This window comes from Arabidopsis thaliana, chromosome 5 (assembly GCF_000001735.4).
Source record: "Arabidopsis thaliana chromosome 5, partial sequence".
NCBI lineage: Eukaryota > Viridiplantae > Streptophyta > Magnoliopsida > Brassicales > Brassicaceae > Arabidopsis > Arabidopsis thaliana.
In genome coordinates this window covers 22,692,645-22,713,199 of record NC_003076.8, presented here as the reverse complement: position 1 = coordinate 22,713,199, position 20,555 = coordinate 22,692,645, and the positions used below count along the sequence as shown (strand labels likewise).

At 34.3% G+C, this 20,555-nt stretch overlaps 6 protein-coding genes and 1 pseudogene across 8 annotated transcripts; 3 read left to right on the top strand and 4 right to left on the bottom strand.

The window, feature by feature from the left end:
- Positions 1-758: 758 nt before the first annotated feature.
- On the top strand, positions 759-2,059 carry NAS2 (nicotianamine synthase 2). The gene has a single exon (NM_124990.2). The coding sequence runs from the start codon at positions 836-838 to the stop codon at positions 1,796-1,798; it is 963 nt and encodes a 320-aa protein (NP_200419.1). The 5' UTR covers positions 759-835; the 3' UTR covers positions 1,799-2,059.
- A 331-nt stretch (positions 2,060-2,390) lies between these two features.
- AT5G56075 (methyltransferase small domain protein, putative (DUF2431)) lies at positions 2,391-3,444 on the bottom strand (the record flags this gene model as incomplete). The annotated part of the gene is made up of 3 exons (NM_148137.1): positions 2,391-2,671; positions 2,824-2,988; positions 3,120-3,444. The coding sequence occupies 3 exons, from the start codon at positions 3,442-3,444 to the stop codon at positions 2,391-2,393; spliced, it is 771 nt and encodes a 256-aa protein (NP_680442.1).
- A 551-nt stretch (positions 3,445-3,995) lies between these two features.
- On the bottom strand, positions 3,996-4,521 carry AT5G56070 (uncharacterized protein; the record flags this gene model as incomplete). The annotated part of the gene is made up of 2 exons (NM_124989.1): positions 3,996-4,215; positions 4,382-4,521. The coding sequence occupies 2 exons, from the start codon at positions 4,519-4,521 to the stop codon at positions 3,996-3,998; spliced, it is 360 nt and encodes a 119-aa protein (NP_200418.1).
- A 2,977-nt stretch (positions 4,522-7,498) lies between these two features.
- On the top strand, positions 7,499-7,920 carry AT5G56061 (annotated as a pseudogene). The gene has a single exon.
- A 387-nt stretch (positions 7,921-8,307) lies between these two features.
- Positions 8,308-8,977, bottom strand: AT5G56060 (ATP-binding protein, putative (DUF2431); the record flags this gene model as incomplete). Its single annotated transcript, NM_124988.2, has 2 exons — positions 8,704-8,977; positions 8,308-8,623 (listed from the first exon to the last, which is right to left on the bottom strand). The coding sequence occupies exons 1-2, from the start codon at positions 8,913-8,915 to the stop codon at positions 8,308-8,310; spliced, it is 528 nt and encodes a 175-aa protein (NP_200417.2). The 5' UTR covers positions 8,916-8,977.
- A 2,022-nt stretch (positions 8,978-10,999) lies between these two features.
- On the top strand, positions 11,000-12,281 carry AT5G56050 (late embryogenesis abundant (LEA) hydroxyproline-rich glycoprotein family protein). The gene has a single exon (NM_124987.3). It carries the CDS (start codon positions 11,182-11,184, stop codon positions 12,031-12,033), a length of 852 nt encoding a protein of 283 aa, NP_200416.1. The 5' UTR covers positions 11,000-11,181; the 3' UTR covers positions 12,034-12,281.
- Positions 12,282-14,554: 2,273 nt separating this feature from the next.
- Positions 14,555-18,377, bottom strand: AT5G56040 (Leucine-rich receptor-like protein kinase family protein). 2 transcript variants are annotated; one of them, NM_001037003.2, is made up of 2 exons: positions 15,345-18,377; positions 14,555-15,256 (listed from the first exon to the last, which is right to left on the bottom strand). In NM_001037003.2, exons 1-2 carry the CDS (start codon positions 18,148-18,150, stop codon positions 14,790-14,792), a joined length of 3,273 nt encoding a protein of 1,090 aa, NP_001032080.1. In that variant the 5' UTR covers positions 18,151-18,377; the 3' UTR covers positions 14,555-14,789. The 2 variants fall into 2 exon arrangements, with proteins under 2 accessions (NP_001032080.1, NP_200415.2); NM_124986.3 differs by having other exon boundaries at positions 14,572-18,322.
- Positions 18,378-20,555: the final 2,178 nt, after the last annotated feature.

Genomic DNA, 20,555 nt, shown 5'->3' with positions numbered 1-20,555 from the left:
AATATTTAATGTGAATTTGTGGAGAAAAATTACTCTTAATTTTTTGAGTTTTGGTTACCTTTTCGTTTTTCTTCATGAAAATATAGTTAAAATGTTCATTTCCGTTACCTTATAACTATAATTAATAGACCTAAAAATTTGTAAATGAAAACACGATAAACAAAATGAAAAGAAAAAAATGTTTGCGTTGCATGTTGGCATTTACCATTTACTGATTTACAAAATATGTGTCTAAAACTATTATGTGTAACAAAAGAAGCCAATTCTAATGTGTGTTAAACTCTTATTATTTTGGTAAATTCATTCGTCATGAAACCAAACCCAATAAAATCCATAAATGGAACATATCGCGATTTTTAGTTGAAGAGTGTATATGATTCTATAAGTTACTAGTTTGTCTTGTTCCCCGCCAATTTGTGACTAAAGTAACTTGATCAGCCATTAATTACTCTCATTCCTAAGCAATGTGAAAATAGGTAACAGTATTGTCCTCTTTTTACATTTTTTAAGTTGTACATGGTATTTTTACTATTTTGAGGATAGTAATGATAAAGGTCAGTTATAAAATTTGTGAGGACTTATTTGGAAACGAAACGTTTTGAAACAAAAAAACAATAGTTCTAAAACATACATTAAAATGACCTAGAGGAAATATTTGTAACCTATATGAATCGAATCAAATAAATAAAATAACAAAATTTAGCCAAGAATGGACCCCACATGCGTCAATAAATAACGACCCCTTGCGAGGGTTAAGGCAACACAACAACACAAGCTTTTTTCCAAGTATTGAAAACAATTTCAAAACTCAATATTCTCTCTTCATAGTGTCGACATGGCTTGCGAAAACAACCTCGTTGTGAAGCAAATCATGGACTTATACAACCAAATCTCAAACCTCGAGAGCTTAAAACCATCCAAGAATGTCGACACTTTGTTCAGACAACTTGTGTCCACGTGCTTACCAACGGACACGAACATCGATGTCACAGAGATACACGATGAAAAAGTCAAAGACATGAGATCTCATCTCATCAAGCTTTGTGGTGAAGCCGAAGGTTATTTAGAGCAACACTTTTCAGCAATCTTAGGCTCTTTTGAAGACAACCCTCTAAACCATTTACACATCTTCCCCTATTACAACAACTATCTCAAACTAGGCAAACTCGAATTCGATCTCCTATCTCAACACACAACCCATGTCCCGACCAAAGTCGCCTTTATTGGTTCCGGTCCGATGCCACTTACTTCCATCGTCTTGGCCAAGTTCCACCTCCCCAACACAACGTTCCACAACTTCGACATCGACTCACACGCCAACACACTCGCTTCAAACCTCGTTTCTCGTGATTCTGACCTTTCCAAACGCATGATTTTCCACACAACTGATGTATTAAACGCTAAGGAGGGGTTAGACCAATACGATGTTGTTTTCTTGGCAGCTCTTGTTGGGATGGATAAAGAGTCAAAGGTCAAAGCTATTGAGCATTTAGAGAAGCATATGGCTCCTGGAGCTGTGGTGATGCTAAGAAGTGCTCATGGTCTTAGAGCTTTCTTGTATCCAATCGTTGACTCTTGTGATCTTAAAGGGTTTGAGGTGTTAACCATTTATCATCCGTCTGACGACGTGGTTAATTCGGTGGTCATCGCACGTAAGCTTGGTGGTTCAAATGGAGCTCGAGGCAGCCAGATCGGACGGTGTGTGGTTATGCCTTGTAATTGCTCTAAGGTCCACGCGATCTTGAACAATCGTGGTATGGAGAAGAATTTGATCGAGGAGTATAGTGCCATCGAGTAAACAAGTAACTATGTAACACATCTCTTTTCTTAAGATTATGTGTTTATGTTTTGCCCTTTTCAATTTTATGCCTATGTGTTGTGATCCGTGTGGTATGTTTGTTAAGTATAATAAGTTTGTGTTTTTTGTGAGTTCTTTGATTTTCATATGTGTGAAGATATGTAACCTTGTTGTATGTTCTTTTTATTATGATCAATATTAAACTTGAGAATCCTCATATATTGATAAATGATAAATCATGAAGGTTTTGTTTGTGACTGATATTTGTGGTGTCTGTAAAATATTTTTTGTGTTGTTATTTTTGTAATTATCATCACTAAACAAACACATTGTATTCACAAATCCTTAAAAATACGAATATATAGTCGAGTTTCATTCATAATTAGGATTTCATGATGTATGTTGTAAGTTGTAAATTGAATTTTCAATCTTACCTAACTATTATGTTATGAGGTCTGAATTCAAAGAAGAAAAACTGTAGCTGAAATCTCTTGGTAAAGAAAAATTAATACAAATGACTAAATCAAACACTATAATTATTATCATCATAGTGATAAGTTTTATCTGGGCAAAAGTGATAAGTAAATACAAGTTAATAAAAGAACTGTTTCGTAAACATGAAAGTAGAAGATTTCCCAACAGGGAAGCTAGAGTCACTATAACCTCCACTTCCTCTCTTGTTGAAATAACCAGGATAATGACTTAAGCAAAACTCGACCTCACGGATCAAATCTAAACCTTCTTTCTCACCCAAAGTCTTGAGCTTCCACTCGCTAAATGGATATTCTGTCTTATGAATCACATGAATCTCTCCTCCCTTGTCTTCATCTTTCACCAACACTCTTGCACTCTTCATAAACCCTCGTACAAGCTCTTGATGTCTCCTAAAATCACATAGCGTACGTGGATGAAACAAGCCGAAAAAGTATTGTTTTAAATTATGTGCATAGGGGGAGACAAGTTGTGTATATAATTTAAAATCATACATGATGGTTTTGATTTCGTGCTCACGACCATAGTCGAACCATGCGTAGGAAAATTGAAGATGACTCTGTCATATATCGCAGAACCACCAACGCTAGGTTTTGTGATCATGGAGTGCACGTTAACTCCATAGACCACGCTGCACCCGAGTCTTTCCAGCTCTTCTACATTCGCCTTCCCATTCTTAAACTTCTGCTCTAGCTCCCCTACAACATTCGTTGTTGTTTGTTTTTTTTTCGATGCAAATTTTAAAATATTGCAAGAAAATGTACTCTATTTTATATAGATATACAAATAGATCAAACAGTAATGATATATCTCTAAGATTTTTTATTACCTTGAGTATCGAGAGAGGTTGCGGTGAGGTTAGATGCAGAACCAAAGGCTCTAGCTAGAGACAGAGAAAAGGAGAAGTCTCCTTCTCCGACCAAAAGAATTTTTTGTTTGTTAGTGTAATGTCTTAACCTTTTAGTTTCCTGAACATTCGTTTGCATCTCACACCATGTATACCTGCATATAAACTGGTATACATATGTATTTATGGATGCATGGGTCAAAGAGGTATTAAATGTTTGGTTTTGTTTGTTTACAAGTAGTTTGACTCTTCGAACTTTGTGGGCATTTATGTAATTCGAAAGGTATATATTAAGTATTCTGTTCATACACTTAAGAAGTGAGTTTTTAACAGAAAAATAGACTTTTTAATTTTCTCTCTCTTTTTTGTTTCATTTCATTTTTTCAGAAAAATTACTTTTATGCTTCTTCTTTCTCTATATTATTTTTTCATACTTTCTGTCTGTAACGGTTTATATAAATGGAGTTACACTCAAGTGACGTGCGGTGTGTCTGTAACGGTTTATATACGAGAGTTTTTATTTTTCAATTCTCTAGTTTAATAAAAAAATTACTAACATATCTCTAAAATTGAAACCTACAATTTTTAAACTACTTATATATATATTTTGGGAGAGTGAACTTTTTGGAAAAATTAGATTTAAAAATAATATTAGAAACGAAAGCAAAACATATGCAAAACTTAGTTTTTTGCCATAACAATATAAAAAGATTGTTGCGTACGATTCTATCAGTTTATGTGATAATTTCACATTTAATCATATATGAAGAACAATAATTTTATAAGAAGAGAAATCATATTTGGATAGATAGAGGAAAGCTAATTAGATATACATCATAATCTAAATAGTATTATGAGTTATATATCAATATTTATATATATATCACCCATCATACATTCTTCATCATATTTCTGTAGTGTATACTTCCGAGACAGTAAGTCATCGGCTGGCGGACTGGTCAACTGAAGTTGACAACTCCCTTTTAACCAATACGAATAGTTAATATACCCAATAACAACTTTTACTCTGAATCTACTTATGATTTCATATTCAATCATGTTGCTCGTCACTTGTCTTCTGAGCTCAACCATATCATTTATAGGCAAGAAGATCGGCTTTGCAACCAAATGGATCGTTTGTAGCCTAGTCGTGTTGTTTCTTAGCGAAAACGGCAAGATACCTTGTGTGGCAATCATTTCGTCGGTAAACAATATTTTTACCGAAACTTTCTCAAACATCACACTGATTTTCTTGTTCGGGTTGGTGAAGTTTAACTGCAACAACATATCGCCGTCGAAATTGACGGTTCAGGTGAACCGAAGAGGAAGCTGTTAAGCTTTGCGTTAGAAACTTAGATAACATGGCTTCTTGGACTGACGACATGATAGATAATCAAAGTCACAGTTAAATATACTATAAAATAGGCGGGCATGTACTATAAAATTGAAACTATAAATTCTTATACTAATTAAATATATTTTGGGAAAGTGAAATTTTTGGAAGAACTATATTTAAAAGATAATATTAAAAATATAAAGAAAACATACGTAAAACCATAGCAAAACATAAGCAAAACCATAGTAAAACATTGTGATTGTGTTTAAAACTCACATCTTCGTTCCTTCCATTCAAAACACATCTTAGTTCTCCTCACACGAACAAGAAAACTCTCAAGAAAGATGGTGGTTGATGTGTTACATCGATGATATATATGTCAATGTCTTTTTTTTTTTAATTTGATATGTATTTTATTAAGTTAAGCTGTTTCATAGAAAGAAAATTTTACTCATAACCTTTTGATCTCATACCTTCATGTTAAACTTATTTTACCCTCTTTTTAAAAAAGATTTTGTCAGCATAAACTTTGACATCTTTATCTATTTCATCGTTGTAACATGTTTTTTCAAAAAAAAAGATTGTATCATGTTAAATCAATTGCTATTCTCCATTTCTTTAAAGTATGACTTCTATTTAGTTTTATCTTTACCACAAAATGTTTATCCTTTAGAAACTCTGGTTTGGTATAATTTTTGATTATGTTCCCTTTCCAATTCATAAAAGTTGGAGTGGTTTATTATTTAAATTATGTATATACAAAATGTGATATATATGCTGAAATGTGTGTAAGTAGACATTTTTGTGTTTCTAGGTATGTATGAAGTGAAATAAGATGGGGACAATGATAATGAAATATGGCTTTACGAGGGAAATCATAATAGTGATGACAACAACCAACCACACGTGGTCATTCCTTCTATTCTACCAAAGGATCTGCCACTCGCCGTCGTTGCACCGTTTTACTCCAATAATTTCAGAGGCAAATTTTAGTTCCAAATCCTAGTTTTTAGATCGAAACTCAAACTTGTTTATAACTTCATTTCATTGATGTTAATTAACTCTTTTTCAACTACCTCTCAAGTCTCAAGTACTCTATTTTTGGATTGAAACTCAAACTGTTTTTAGTTTCATTTATGATGTCATTTAACTCTGGTAGTCTTTTTTTAACATACTCAAGTACTCTACTTTATACATTATCTGTTGACACCAAATGAATCCATAATTTTCACTCCTTTTCTTCGTCCTTTAATAAATCCTTTCTATATCTTGTTCATTATATGTTCAGCTTTTTATTCCCTTCCGTAATATTCATGTTGTCTATTTTTTTTTTCTTTTTACGTTCATGCATGAAACATGTTCTAAGAAATATAGCTTTTTTTTTTGGGTCAGATTTATACATATGATCCTTTCAGAAGCAATATTCGATATTTTAATTACAAATTAGAACATTATACCAGAAAGGAAAGAATCTTGCTTTTCACACACGAGTTCTACTTTTGTTTTTGAAGTCAAAAACGTTGTCGGCGCATTTGCGAAACTAATGGAAGAATATGCTAATTTTTCTATCATAGTTTTTTTTTTTTTCTTTTATTAAGTTATTATGTAAATTCAAAGTGAAAGTGGTTCTTGGGTTTATTTACTATTCATATTGGCTAAAAGGGAGTTATCAGCTTCAGTTGACCAGTCCGCCAGCCGATGGTTTACTGTTTCGGAACTGCACTATCAAACGATGGTGAAGAACATATTGATATTGAGATATAACTTGTAATAATAGTTAGATTATATGATGTATATACTTTATAGTCCTTATCTATTTAGCTTTCTCCTATCTATCTAAATATGATTTCTCTATTTGTATAATTACCGTTCTTCATATATGATTAAATGTGAAATAAAAACTGATAGAAACGTATGCAACAATCTTTTTATATTGTTATGGCAAAAAATTAATTACGTAGAGTGGTTTTCATTGTATATATGTATATATCACTTTCTCGAGTAACAAAGATTGCTTATTAGAATTAGCAGGGTTTTTGGTATTGTGGTAGTGGTTGTTGATGTGTTACATCGATGATATATTATTTGTCAATGTCTCTTTTTGAATTTGATATGTATTTTATTAAGTTAAGTTGTTTCATAGATACAAGTTCATACTCTGATAACCTTTTGATCTCGTACATTCATCTTAAACTTATTTACCCTCTTTTTAAAAAATATTTTGTCACCATAAACTTTGACATCTTAATCTATTTCATCGTTGTAACATGTTTTATCAAAAAAAATAAAAATTGTATCATGTTAAATCAATTGCCACTCTTCATTTCTTTAAAGTATGGCTTCTATTTAGTTTTATTTTTACCAAAAAAATGTTTATACTTTAGAAACTCTGGTTTGGTAAAATTTTTGATTATGTTCCCTTTCCAATTCATAAAAGTTGGGGTGGTATATTATTTAAAGTATGTATATACAAAACGTGATATATATGCCGAAATGTGTGTAAGTAGACATTTTTGTGTTTGTAGATATGTATGAAGTGAAATAAGATGGGGACAATGATAATGAAATATGGCTTTACGAGGGAAATCATACACAGCGATATACTTGTGTATTTATGGTTGTATGGGTCAAAGCAGACTTAAATGTTTGGTTTTCTTTTACTAGCTATATTCATTTGACTCTTCGAACTTTGTGGGTGTTTATGTAATTCGAAAAGCATTCAATATTCTTCATATACACTCTTAAGAGGAAACGAACTAAAAGCTTTATTCTAGACCCGAGTTTTTATTTTCAATTCCCTAGTTGGATAATTCTTTTTACTAACATATCTATAAACTTGAAACCTATAATTACTAATTAAATTTATTTTGGGAAAATGAACATAAGCAAAACATAAGCAAAACATAAGCAAAACATAGTAATGATTTTTTTTAATGTAATACCAAGTAGTTTAGAGATTATAAATTTTTTAAAAATATAAATATAAAAACCTGGTTAAACGTTTTTCTAGATACGCCACAACATGCCAATAGCTCTTATCGAAGTGATTATGTCCTAATCACATTTATCTAATTAGAAGATTCATGCAACGCCTACGCTAGACGGTATTGAAGCACATCCTTTACACGAGACAATTGTTAATTCTCTCTTATTTGGGATTGCGACTTTGATTATCTTTCTTGTCGTCAGTCCAAGAAGCCCTGTTTTTGACATCTCTAATGCAAAGCTCAATACCATTCTCTTCGGTTCATCGGTTTATTTCGATGATGGTGACATGTTGTTGCAGTTGAATTTCACCAAGTCAAACAAGAAACTAGGTGTGAGGTTTGGGAAACTTTCCGTAGAGCTCTGGTTTGCCAACGAAATGATCGCCACACAAGGTGTCTTGCCATTTTCACAAAGAAACGGTAAGGTAGGTTAGAACCGATGACAGACATTTTTTAGCTGATCTGAGGCTAATTAGCGGAACAGTATAAAATTAATTGTTGATTACAAAATTGTATGTCATGCAACAAGTATTAAATCTTAACAGAGAAATTATATGTCATGCAATAAGAATTGGTAACAGAGAAAAGTCTTATATTGCATTATACATCATTTTTGGATACTTGTCTCTTTACTGGTCTCGTGCTAACAAAAATTGACTTTTATTTTATTTTGATCAAAGGTAATCATCGTTGTTAAAGTCTGTTTATTTAGGAAAATAGCCAACAATTAATCTCTTTCATTACACTATTATAGAATTCTTGATAAATTAATCAACGAACACTATATCTTAAACATGAAAGTAGAAGCTTTTACGATAGGAAAGTGTTAAGAAGGATACTTTCCTTACTAGATTATCATGTATATTCTAAAGGAATATACACTAGAATATACATGATAATCTAGTAAGGAAAGTATCCTTCTTAACAGAAAGGTAGAGTTACAGTTACTTCCACCTCCTTTCTTGTTGGAGTAACCTGGAAATGCCCATTTGTGAAATTCGATCTCCCCGATTAGACGCAAACCCTTTTCTCCAGCTAGAGTCTCAATCCCCCACCTGTTAAATGGGTCTGTTGTCTTATGTGTCACATGAATCTCTCCATCTTCATCTTTCAGCATCTTTCTTGCACTCTCCAGAAATCCTCTGACGAGTCCTTGGTGTAACCTGTAAATTGTACACGAAAACGCATATGTTGAAAATCAACAAGAATAAACAAAAAGAGAAGAAATACAAAAGAAACTTACATAATGAAGAAGATGTCGTGCTCTGAACCAAAACCTAATCCTGAATGGGGAAAATTAAAGATGATTCTATCGTATCGACCTAAGCGATAGTCTGAGGACATGGAGTGGACGTTAACACCGTGGACCACTGTGCACCCAAACAACTCCAACCCTTCCACATTTGCTTTTCCATCAGTGTACTTAATCCCTAGCTCCTCTACAACATTCATCATTAGCTTATAACAATAATCACCAAATTAACTTTCATATCTTATGTTCGGTGTTTTAGATGTATTATCAGAAGATGATAAAAATAACCAAATATGTAAGATGAATTGTGGTGTTAGAAATATTTCTACCTCGAGTGTCAAGAGAGGTCGCAGTGATGTTTGTGGCAGAACCAAAAACTCTGGCTAGAGACAAAGAAAACGAAAAGTCTCCTTCTCCGACCAAAAGTATTTTTTGCTTGTTGCTATATTGTTGCAAGTTTATAGTACCCATAAACTCCATTTTATCATGTAATGATTTTCAATACCACGCCGTGTCCTTTATATATCTAAAGGATGCATGAGTCAGAACAAAATTTCTCTTGGGAATCTATGATTATTTATGTACTTTGAAGAGTATTTTCGTATTCTGTTAACGCACCATTATGAAGAAAAGAGCCAAACTTCTTACATTTAAATTCGCTAACTGAGTTACATAAACACCATGCCAATTACTGTGGTGTTAAATGTCTGCTTACCCGTTTATTTACCATTTTAAATTGATCAATAATTCTCTGCTTTTTTGGCTTGAATATATAAAACCTTTTAATTTGACCAAGATATCTAGTTACCACTAATATATAATCCGTGGTATATATTTGCAGTGTATGGTTACTATATGAGTTTTCTAAAAAATACTATTATTTTAAAAAAACAATCTAAGATACTATTAACCATTAAATATCCCAAAAATACCATAAGCTTGGATTTGGACTTTCGAGGATGGAGGTTATTAAGAATATAGAAAGAATTGGTAAATCTTTGGTATATTGAAAATTTAGAATCTCATTGGTAGTTTTTGAAATTGTTTTTATTAGATCAAGATTGTGAACGTAAAAGCCAAATCACCAAAGTAAAGTGTATACCACGTATTTAATATGTAAAACGTCTTTCTATAAGCAAACTTTAGGCGACTATTCAAATCGTATACAATCAAATGTACGTTTTTCAAGATAAAAATCATATAAATGAAATAATAATAAATAAACTGCTGTTAATTGCAACCTCTACAAACTAGTGGACTACAGTAAATCTTCTAGACAAATCAATAAGTTTTATCAAATCATTTGATCTCAAATTTCTTAAAGAGAGCAAATCTCCTATTTTAAGAAACGAGAGAAACATGAAATCATTGTTGGAAGGACAAAAAAAAAGACTACAACATGCACTTTATTGAGAAAAGTCTTTCCTTAGTGATGAAGTGTTTAGGGAGCCACACCTAACGACACAAAGTCTCACACACATTACCAAAAAGAAAGATGAAGAATAGAAAAATGTTGATTCAAAAACCTACCGGAACTCAAAAGCAACGAAATAAGCACTTGTATTCTAGTTACGTATCTCAAATTATTTATTTGTCTAAGGCTGTGTCGTTAATTTCCGTATGTGTATTTCTCCACACTATTGCTTTATTTACCAAAAAAAATAATTAAAATGTACAGGCAAGGGCGGAACTATGTTGAAGATTAGGGTCACAGGACCGTAGTTAAAAAAATATTATAATTATAAATCTATTTCCAAACCGTTTTCTAATTATGTTTTACTATCATATCTATAGCATTGAAACCTACAACTTTTTATACTATTTATATATTTATTGGAAACGTGAAATTTTTTGACAAACATTTAATTTAGAAGATAATATTTATAAAAAAAGAAAAAAAAAAAGCAAAACCATAGCAAAATATAGTAATATGTTTTTTCAAAAATGTAATAATATAGTTTAGAGATTGAAAATTTTAAAACATATAGATAATTTTAATTAAATATATATATATAATGACCCTGGTCAAAAAAATTGTAGATCAACCATTGTACGCAGAACATACACCAATTTTTATAATGAAAAAGAAGTAGACCGACTCTTTTGAATATTCTTTTTAAATGAAAATGTAAATAAAAATGCGTGAATTCTCTTCAATCAAATAGTTTTTATTTTTCTTTTGTTGTATTAGGAGAAAAATGAACATGTAATTTTCTACATAAATCCAACTCTACAAAACAAAACCCATCCCATTAAGCAAAAGGCGCTCCCTCCTTTTAGTTTTCCCACTCACAATCTCTTTTTCAAAGGTAATAAACTTTACTTTATCTATTTAACCAAACACCATAACACATTTCCAAAATTTCCTTTCATTGTACAAACATCAGTTCTCACACCACCAAGATACTCAAAAGACAGAAACTTCAAGAGTTTCCTTCTTCCTCTTCAATTATCAAGACATAAGAACCCATGTCAAAATTTTCTCCACCGCCACAATCTCAACCACAGCCGCCCGAAACACCACCATGGGAAACGCCGTCTTCTAAATGGTATTCTCCAATATACACGCCATGGAGAACAACTCCAAGAAGCACACAATCAACTCCAACGACTACACCAATAGCTCTTACCGAAGTGATTGTGTCTAAATCACCTTTGTCTAATCAGAAGAGCCCTGCAACTCCTAAACTAGACAGTATGGAAGCGCATCCTTTACACGAGACGATGGTTCTCTTACAGCTAAGAACAAGCCGGACCAATCCATGGATTTGGTGTGGTGCAGCTTTGTGTTTTATCTTCAGCATACTTCTTATAGTCTTTGGGATTGCTACTTTGATTCTCTATCTCGCCGTCAAACCAAGAACCCCTGTTTTTGACATCTCTAATGCAAAGCTCAACACCATCCTCTTTGAGTCACCGGTTTATTTCAACGGTGATATGTTGTTGCAGTTAAATTTCACCAATCCTAACAAGAAACTAAATGTGAGGTTTGAGAATCTTATGGTAGAGCTCTGGTTTGCCGACACAAAGATCGCCACACAAGGTGTCTTGCCGTTTTCGCAAAGAAACGGCAAGACTAGGCTAGAACCGATCCGTTTGATTTCAAATTTGGTCTTCTTGCCTGTAAATCATATACTTGAGCTCAGAAGACAAGTGACGAGCAATAGGATAGCTTATGAAATCAGAAGTAACTTCAGAGTCAAAGCTATTTTTGGGATGATTCATTATTCTTATATGCTACACGGGATTTGTCAGCTTCAATTGAGCAGTCCACCAGCCGGTGGCTTAGTTTATCGGAACTGCACTACAAAAAGATGGTGAAGAACAGAGTTCATCTTCAAAGTCTCTATCTTTACCCTTGTGTTCTTCAAGCATAGATCTTTCTTTTGCCCACTCACAAGATGTAAAAAAACGAATCAAGATTCAACAGACTCTATGCAAGAGCCAAGATAAGATTTTTGTTGTATATTGTTAAGACATATCTAGTAAGGTTGGTGTAATTAAATGAGTCAAAGAGATAATTCTTATACGGCCACATGTTCTTATCACTTATTCATGTTTGCTTCAAGATTACTAAATCTGATCCGATCCATATTTGATCCACAAGATACAATCTAAAAGAAAAAGGATCTGACAGTAGATTGCTATGTTGGTTCTTTTTTGGTTGAAAGAAATCAAAAGAACAAAAGGAAGCAGATTCATCTCCTAACACAAGCCAACATGGAGTTCTTTTTAAAATTTATAGTCTTAACTTCATGAATACTTTTTTTCTAGGAAACTTCAGGAATTAGCTACAAAAGTGTCAATTGCAAGTGGCAGAGAAAAGTTAAGCAAGAGATTGACTGGCTAACTAGCTTAGCCAGGAAAAGCATGTAAAGTTGAGATTGTATACGAAGCCCAAATTCTCAGCAAAATCTTTAGACAAAAGCAAAAGAAAAGGGACCTAACAATTTGGGGTTTGAGAAACATCAAATGTCTAGTGGTAGAGACTGAAACAACGATCGACAACACAGACTCTTTCACAATTTTAATACTTGTGTCAGCAAGAAATTAGTAATCAATTCTAACTTTTATCTGCATTCCATCATATCAACTTGCTTGCAGTAGCCTACTAAAAAAAGTACTAACTAGACGAATGAGAAAGGAACAAGACCTAGTTTAGGCTTTTGAGAAGAAAACATGACAATCCTAATTAAGGGTGAACAAGAATTAGTTCTGCATAGACCTAGTTCTGTTTTATTCACTTTAGCTTCCACGGCAAGCATCAAGGCCTTCTGATGCATCATTTTTTACCATCTTAAGGAACCCATTGTTTCGAAATGGGGTCACAGTCTGCCGCAAATTAAGAAATCCTAGAACTAGAAGATCAGATTCGTACTCAGCATTACGTTCCTCATCTAGAAAAAACCCTAATCCAACACCTGAGAAACGCATCCCTCAATGTTAAACGTTATATTGAGAAATTGGTTAACAAAACAACACTTTGGTTAAACCAATTACGGTTCTCCGAATTGGTTTACTCAGTCGTATTTTAATTTTGTCATTTAACTCGATACGATAGAAATCTTCTTGTACATATTTAAACGGACTCATTTGAAACACAACAGGCCCGTTAGGCCCGCGAATTTGAAACCCATTATATGTATGTATCCGGATCTCATACCCGGTTAAATATCTCTAGGAGAAACTCTTGCATGGATGATGCATGGGCACAAGACTTGAAAATGAAAATCATGAGATGATGTAATGTTAGCTCACAACAATACATCGAATCGAACACATGAAGTGGACTCCCGTACATTCCGCATAATCATCATTAGCTTTTTGTTGCTTCTGTCTGTTGCGAGACTTCAATAACCTTTTTCACATATTTTTTTCCTTTAGCTGATTTCGTATTATTTTGTCAATAGTTTGTTTCAAAAATACGAAAAATAATCATTAATATCACGAGTAATGGATCTACTCATCTACACGAGAACTAATATATTGTTCGGGATACGAATTTGTTAAGATAATTTTTCTCTTGCTATACAACTAAACTAACTACATTTAAACTGTGATGGCAACTCAAAAATCAGGACTAATTTAAAAAAACTTTTGGAAGTCACTATCAAAACCTCTTGAACTTAAGAGATTAAATAGACAAACATATACACAACAAAGAGAAGCAACACCCACAAAACTGAAAACTGTCGTTCTTACATTTGGTTAAGGCATGTGCAATCTTATTATTGTGTGCACACAAAGTTTTTTTTTTTTTTTTGATAGCTTAAAAAGGTTATGTGAGCCTCGAGTCATCTTCAATCTTATATTATATAACCAAAAATATTATTTATTGTATTTAGATGATAAAAATTGGTGATTGTTGGCTGGAAAGTCATTGTTATTCAGACAACACATGATCATGTGATGGGTGGCGCGTGGGTCCACGTGATCCCACGTCGAAAGCCTCTCTTATAAATTTCACAAAATTAGCAAACATCCAAAGATTATATAATTTGATAATTGAATAAAAATTTTAATAAAGAAGAACGAATCTTTCTTCTGTATGTAACTCCAAACACTCCCGGCCTTTCTCATCCAGTATTTGTATCTTAAATTCTTCAAAAATTACAAAAGCAAATACCTTCAAAAATTTTATAAATAGTAACTCATCATGTTCTATTTTTTGATATAATAGAATTGTGGATCAATGTTCAAACTAATCTTTCTCTTCCTCAAAATTTAGTTTCTGCAATGTTCAGACAAAATGGACTATTGAACATGGATAATTCTTGGATCTATGAATTTTCGGTTTAGCAAAGTTAACCAATATCTCCAATTATTTATGTTTATATTATTATTTTGAAAATAAAAAATAATAAAATAAACCACTTCAAGCTATTGAAATTATTTTACAATACATTCTTTCTTCAACTCGTTTGCAAGAAAAAATAAAATTAAAACTCACAAACCAAAACAATAAGCTAAGCTTAGATCTTTCTTTCCCTGATTCTAACAAATCATCGACAACAAATAAATATTCACACACACATTTTATAAATGTCATCACCCTAATCGAACTCCTGTAAAATTTTTTATACGGATTCATCCGAGTAAGCAAACGAACAATTAGATGAACCTCGAGGAGTACTGACAATTTTCTCCGGTGGTAACGGTTGCGGCTGCCATTTTTCGCATTTTCCGCCTTTTATCATATCGGATTCCGATCTATCCATATCAAACTGCCTAATCTCTTTAAGCATTGCCACAATGTCTTTCATCATAGGCCGATCGGATGCCTTGTTGCTCACACAAAGGAACGAGACCGCTAGAGTTTGTAGCATCTCATGCATTATAGGATCTGCCCGCCCGCGGAGTCTCGGGTCAAGAATTTCTCTAGGATCTTTCTTTCCGGCTAAATGATCTCTCACCCATTGAACCAAATGAGCACCTCCGGGTAGATCCGGGTCCAATGGATGCTTCCCGGTTAAAACTTCTAGTAGCACCACTCCATAGCTATACACATCACTCTTTTCTGTTATATGTTGCATCGAAGCATGTTCTGTAACAAAACAAATAAAATCCGTTATAAAGTTAATATTTCGAAATTGATAAGTTTATAACGTTAAAATCGAAATTTTGAATTTTACCTGGAGCCATGTAACCATAAGAACCGGCTAACGGAGGCCGGTTACTCAATTTAGACGAATCTCCATCGGTAACTCCCTCACCGGAGACGATTTTTGCTAAACCGAAATCGGCTAAGTAAGATTCGAAGCGGGAACCCAATAAGACATTCATAGCTTTAACGTCACCGTGTAGAATCGGAGGAAGACAATCATGATGAAGATAAGCTAGTGCATGTGCAACGCCTAAAACGACGTCGTAACGTGCTTCCCAATCAGCTCCTCCACTTCCTTTACCGGCACCGTGAAGCAGAGAGCTTAAACTTCCGTTAGGAAGATAATCATAGAACAAAAGCTTCAGATTCCGATTCGAACACCAACCCAAAAGACGGATTATGTTCCTATGTCGAATCGATCCAAGAGTGTTGATCTCTGAGTTAAACGCTCTGTTTTCTTCCTTTGACCACATTTTCTTCACAGCTAAAGTTTCACCGGACGGGATTGTGACTCTGTAAACTACACCGGAGCTTCCAGTTCCGATCACGTTAGCTGAAGTTAAGTTCTTGACGATGTCGTCGATGGAGAAATCGAGTTTCTGATAAAGAGTCACTTCCCAAGAATCTAACTCCTCTTGTTTTCCGGTGATTCGTTGAGCTTTGACGAGAGTGTAAACCGCCATGAGAACAAGAACGACGCTTGCTGCTACGAGGATCGACATGGTTACTTTGACAGCCGAACGGTGTCGGGTTTGGATCCCATTCTCGGGTCGGGTCGAAATAAATAGCCCTTTGTTTGATTCAAGAACAGAGAGTGGAAGTTTCCTGAAAAACAGAGTATTTGGTAACTCGCCTGAGAATTCGTTGAAGGAGATGTTGAGTGAGACGAGGTTCTGTAGATCAGCTAAGACGTTTAGGTTTCCGGCGAGTTTGTTGTGAGAGACATCGAGGGTTCCGAGATTAGTGAGGCTAGAGAATCTCGACGGGATCTCTCCGGTGAAGTGATTGCAGCTGAGATTTAGAGAGATCGCAAGAGACGGGATCCGTCCTAACTCGTTAGGGATTTCTCCGGTGAAGCCATTGTCGCCGAGGTTGAGAAGCTGAAGACTCCGACAGGAAGATATCTCTCGAGGGATTTCGCCGGAGAAACGATTCTTCGCGAGATTGAGCTTCGTGAGTTCGGTTAACGATCCGATTCCGGTTGGTAGAGAACCGGTTAATGAATTATCGGATAAATCAATGAATTGTAAGCTCTTCGGAAGTGTACCGGGTAAACCACCGGTTAAACCGTTTGAATGTAGATCGACGAATTCGAGACTTGTACAACCGGAGATCTCCGGAGGAATGTTTCCGATGAGACGATTCTCACTTATATCGATGAAGTTGAGATTTTTCAGATTCCCAATCTCCGCCGGAATATTCCCCGCGAGTCTGTTACCGTTGAGTCTTAACCGGTAAAGATTCGTGCAGTTTCCAATATCCGGTGGTATGAATCCAGATAAGTAGTTAGAGAGAAGAAGAAGCTTCGTGAGGTTTCGAATCTCAAAGATTCCATTAGGTATCGAACCAGAGAGATTGTTGTAGGAGAGATCAATCGCTTGAAGCTCTTGACATTGAGAAAGAGACTCTGGAATTATTCCGGTTAACTGATTCTGCCACGCAAAGAACATCGTCAAGCTTGTTAATTTCCCGATCAACGGCGGAATCTCGCCGGAGATTTGGTTGTTATCGATCTCTAAATGCGTCAACTTCGTGCAATTCGCGAGTTCTTCAGGGATTGTACCGGAGAGCTGGTTAACACTTAGCTGAAGCTCTTGGAGATTTGGAAGGTTTCCGAAGCTTCTTGGGATGTTTCCGGTGAGGAGATTTTCCGATAAATCGACGAGGAAAAGCTCCGGACAGGTGCCTAGCTCGGTAGGGATCTTTCCGACGAGATTGTTTTGCCATAAGAGAAGACTTTGAAGCTTCTTGAGACGTCCCATTGATACAGGAATCGATCCAGAGATTGAGTTTTGGTACAAGTAGAGGTTTTGAAGCTCTGTGCAGTTTCCAATCTCATCAGGGATTGGACCAGACAAGAGTGACGTGTAAAGAGCTATTGTCTGAACCTTTTTCAGGTTTCCGATCGACGCCGGAAGTCTACCGGAGAGACTTGTTTCGGCGAGACCTAAAGTCACAAGACTCTCGCAGTTACCAATCTCCCAAGGAAGCTCTCCTCTGAGATTCTTGTTACCACCTGCACGGAAGATTTCTAGATTCTTGAGTTCTCCGATGGTTCTAGGAATCTCTCCGGCGAGTTTATTGTCGAAGAGAGTGAGCTCGATGAGGTTAACGAGATTCCCTAACTCCGATGGAATCACACCTTCGAGATTATTTGTGTTGAGAGACAGAATCTTTAGTTTCTTGAGCTTGAAGATATCCACAGGGATTTCACCAGAGAGAGAATTATCAGCTAAATCAAGAACTTCTAGCTCCGACAAGTCTCCAAGCTCCTTAGGGATTGAACCAGTGAGATTCACGGAGGTTAAGCTGAGCAAAGTCAGAGACTTTATCTGTCGGAGATTCGTCGCCGGTAACGGACCTTGAAAATCCATGACTTGGAGTTGTATCTCCGAGACTTGACCTCTTTCGTTGCATTTGATTCCCACCCATTGACAAGGATTCGATTCGGAGGCTTTCCAAGAAGATAAAGCGTCTCCGGAGATGTTCAACTGAGATTTCCATGAGAGGAGAGCTAGACCCTGTTCGTCTATGGAAAAACAGGGGATGGAGAAGAAAAGAGAGGAGTGAAAAAGAAGGAAGAGGAAGAAGCAGAATCTAGGGTTACGTGGCATTGGTGAAGAGGGAGAGGAAGAAGAAGAAGTGAGAGATAGAGAGAGAGGTGCGTTGGGATTGTGAAGCGAAGAACCCCATGGATTTGGTTTTTACTTTGATTTTATAGAAATATATAAAAACAGAGCAAACCAAAGGAGAGAGAGAGAAGAAGAAGTAGTAAAGGAAGATCTGGATCCCAAAAAGCACCTCTACCTTTTTCCCTTTATTATTATTTTCCAAACAATGTCACTTTATTTTTTCACCATTATTTGTTTGTGAACAAAACAGAATTATATAAGTTGAAAATTAAATAAAAATATAGATGAAAAGAGTGGTAAATTATATTTATTCCTTTTCTTGTAAGTGGATTTATCTGTGGTAAATGCTTCTAGATGAGGCATGCTGATAATATTATTCATAAATGGTAAAAAAAAAAAACTCCTATAGATCTAACTATTACATAGTCATAAATCATCTAAGAAAATTAGGTTATCAAATTCAGAAAATGACATGTTAGAATTGGCCCTATTATTTGTTATTTCTGGATTGTTATCTTTTAAGAAACAAAAGGAAGATAACGTTTACTCAGATCAATAATGACTTCTAGACTTCTAGTTACTAATAATGATATTTGTTGAATGCTACTACTAGTAGTACTACTACTACCTATTATTGATAAACGACGCATAACATAATTGGGGTTTTCTAATGCTTCGAAAGAAACATTTAGATAATTTGGATTGTGATTATTTGTTTTTTTTTTTGTTTACTTTGGGAGAGTCTGAAGTGGCTATATAGTGGTAAAAATGAGATTAGTAAATAACTGAAAGAAAGATGGAGATATCTACTTTGGATTTCTGATATATAAATTATTAAATTAGTAGTTGAAACATGGAATCTTGAAGAGTGTGAAATGCACATGAAAGCTAGGAATTTATGTGAAAGATTAATTAAATTTACTAATGCTCATCTCTGCTAGCATTGTCGGTCCATTTCATTCGCTGTAATTATCTGTTTATATCATACGTATGCTAATACTAATTAATATCCATATACATATATACACTTGCTCATACATATATTGAATTAAGATGAAGGTGTTTTAGATCCAATTTCTTGGACTGGAAATTTAGAATACTGATTAGAAAAATTAAAAAGGAGGAACTGGACAAAACAAAAAGATTATGGAAAAGATAAAGTAAACTAAAATTAAGATCATGGGTCAAGCATCATTAGGTCAAGAAGATTATATATAAAGATATAACACCACACCTCAAGTCACATGCCATAGTAGAATCAAAAGATTAAATATGTATCAATAGATATGTAGAGAGATGGTTATGCATGTGCATATCTATACACATAGTAAAGTGAGAGAAAGCATTTCGACAACATGGTTTTATTCTGCAGGTATTTAATTATGGAATAGTGTGTACTCTAATTACCGTAAATTTCACTTAAAAACTGGTGATGTTAATCATATATTGATGTAATATGTTTCGTAATATGTAACTTTTGTTGTAAGTTAGAGACAACAGATATTCTTTCATTTTAAAGAGTTACATTAATGGTAAGCAAGTAACAAAGTTTCTTTCTCACAAAAATACGAATATCTCTTGGGGTCTACCACATTTACATGAAATGTACATACTAAATCATTTGCATAAACAGTACTAGTGTGTCTAAATCATTCTCAGGCGCACCGTGGTACAAATGACCTCAACTTTAAGACCAAAAGTTTTGCTAACGCTTTGAATTCGACGTATGTACATATTTCGTGTGAGGCATTTCATCATTTGGACTAAGCTCCAACGTTTTGTCAACCCTTGATCTATAACTTCTTTCTTTGGTTTATAACTTATGGAGTATTTGTTTAGTTTTAATAAATAAATAAGAGAGTCATACCAAAATAAAATTAAAATAAGAGACGAACATGTGTGGGGAGAGTTAAATGAATATGGTCCATAAAGAGGAAAAATAAAAGGGAAAACAATAAGCCAAAAACCAACAAACAAGAAGGAAGTAAAGAGACAGCAAAAGATGCAAGAGAAAAGACAAGTACCCAACTGTATTTTCCAAACTTGTTAAAATTTTGATTTCTTTCTCAAATCTTATGATTATCATTAAATGGTCCATATTGTTCTTTTGTCTATCGCATCTATCGTTATTTGAATTAGTGTCGTCGACAATTAATGACTGTTATAGCTAAGCAGCTTCCAAATTATACATGTTCACATATGTATGCAATGAAGGGTGATGGTTTTTATTATAATGAAGTGTGATGGTTTTTCTTACTTTTAAGAAAGTTAATAGTGATGATAACAATTAAGATAAATTAAAAGATGTAGACTTGATTACGACAATGGAACAAGATCTGGATCTATATCACGTTTCGATTAGGTCAGAGATCTCACCACATGATGAT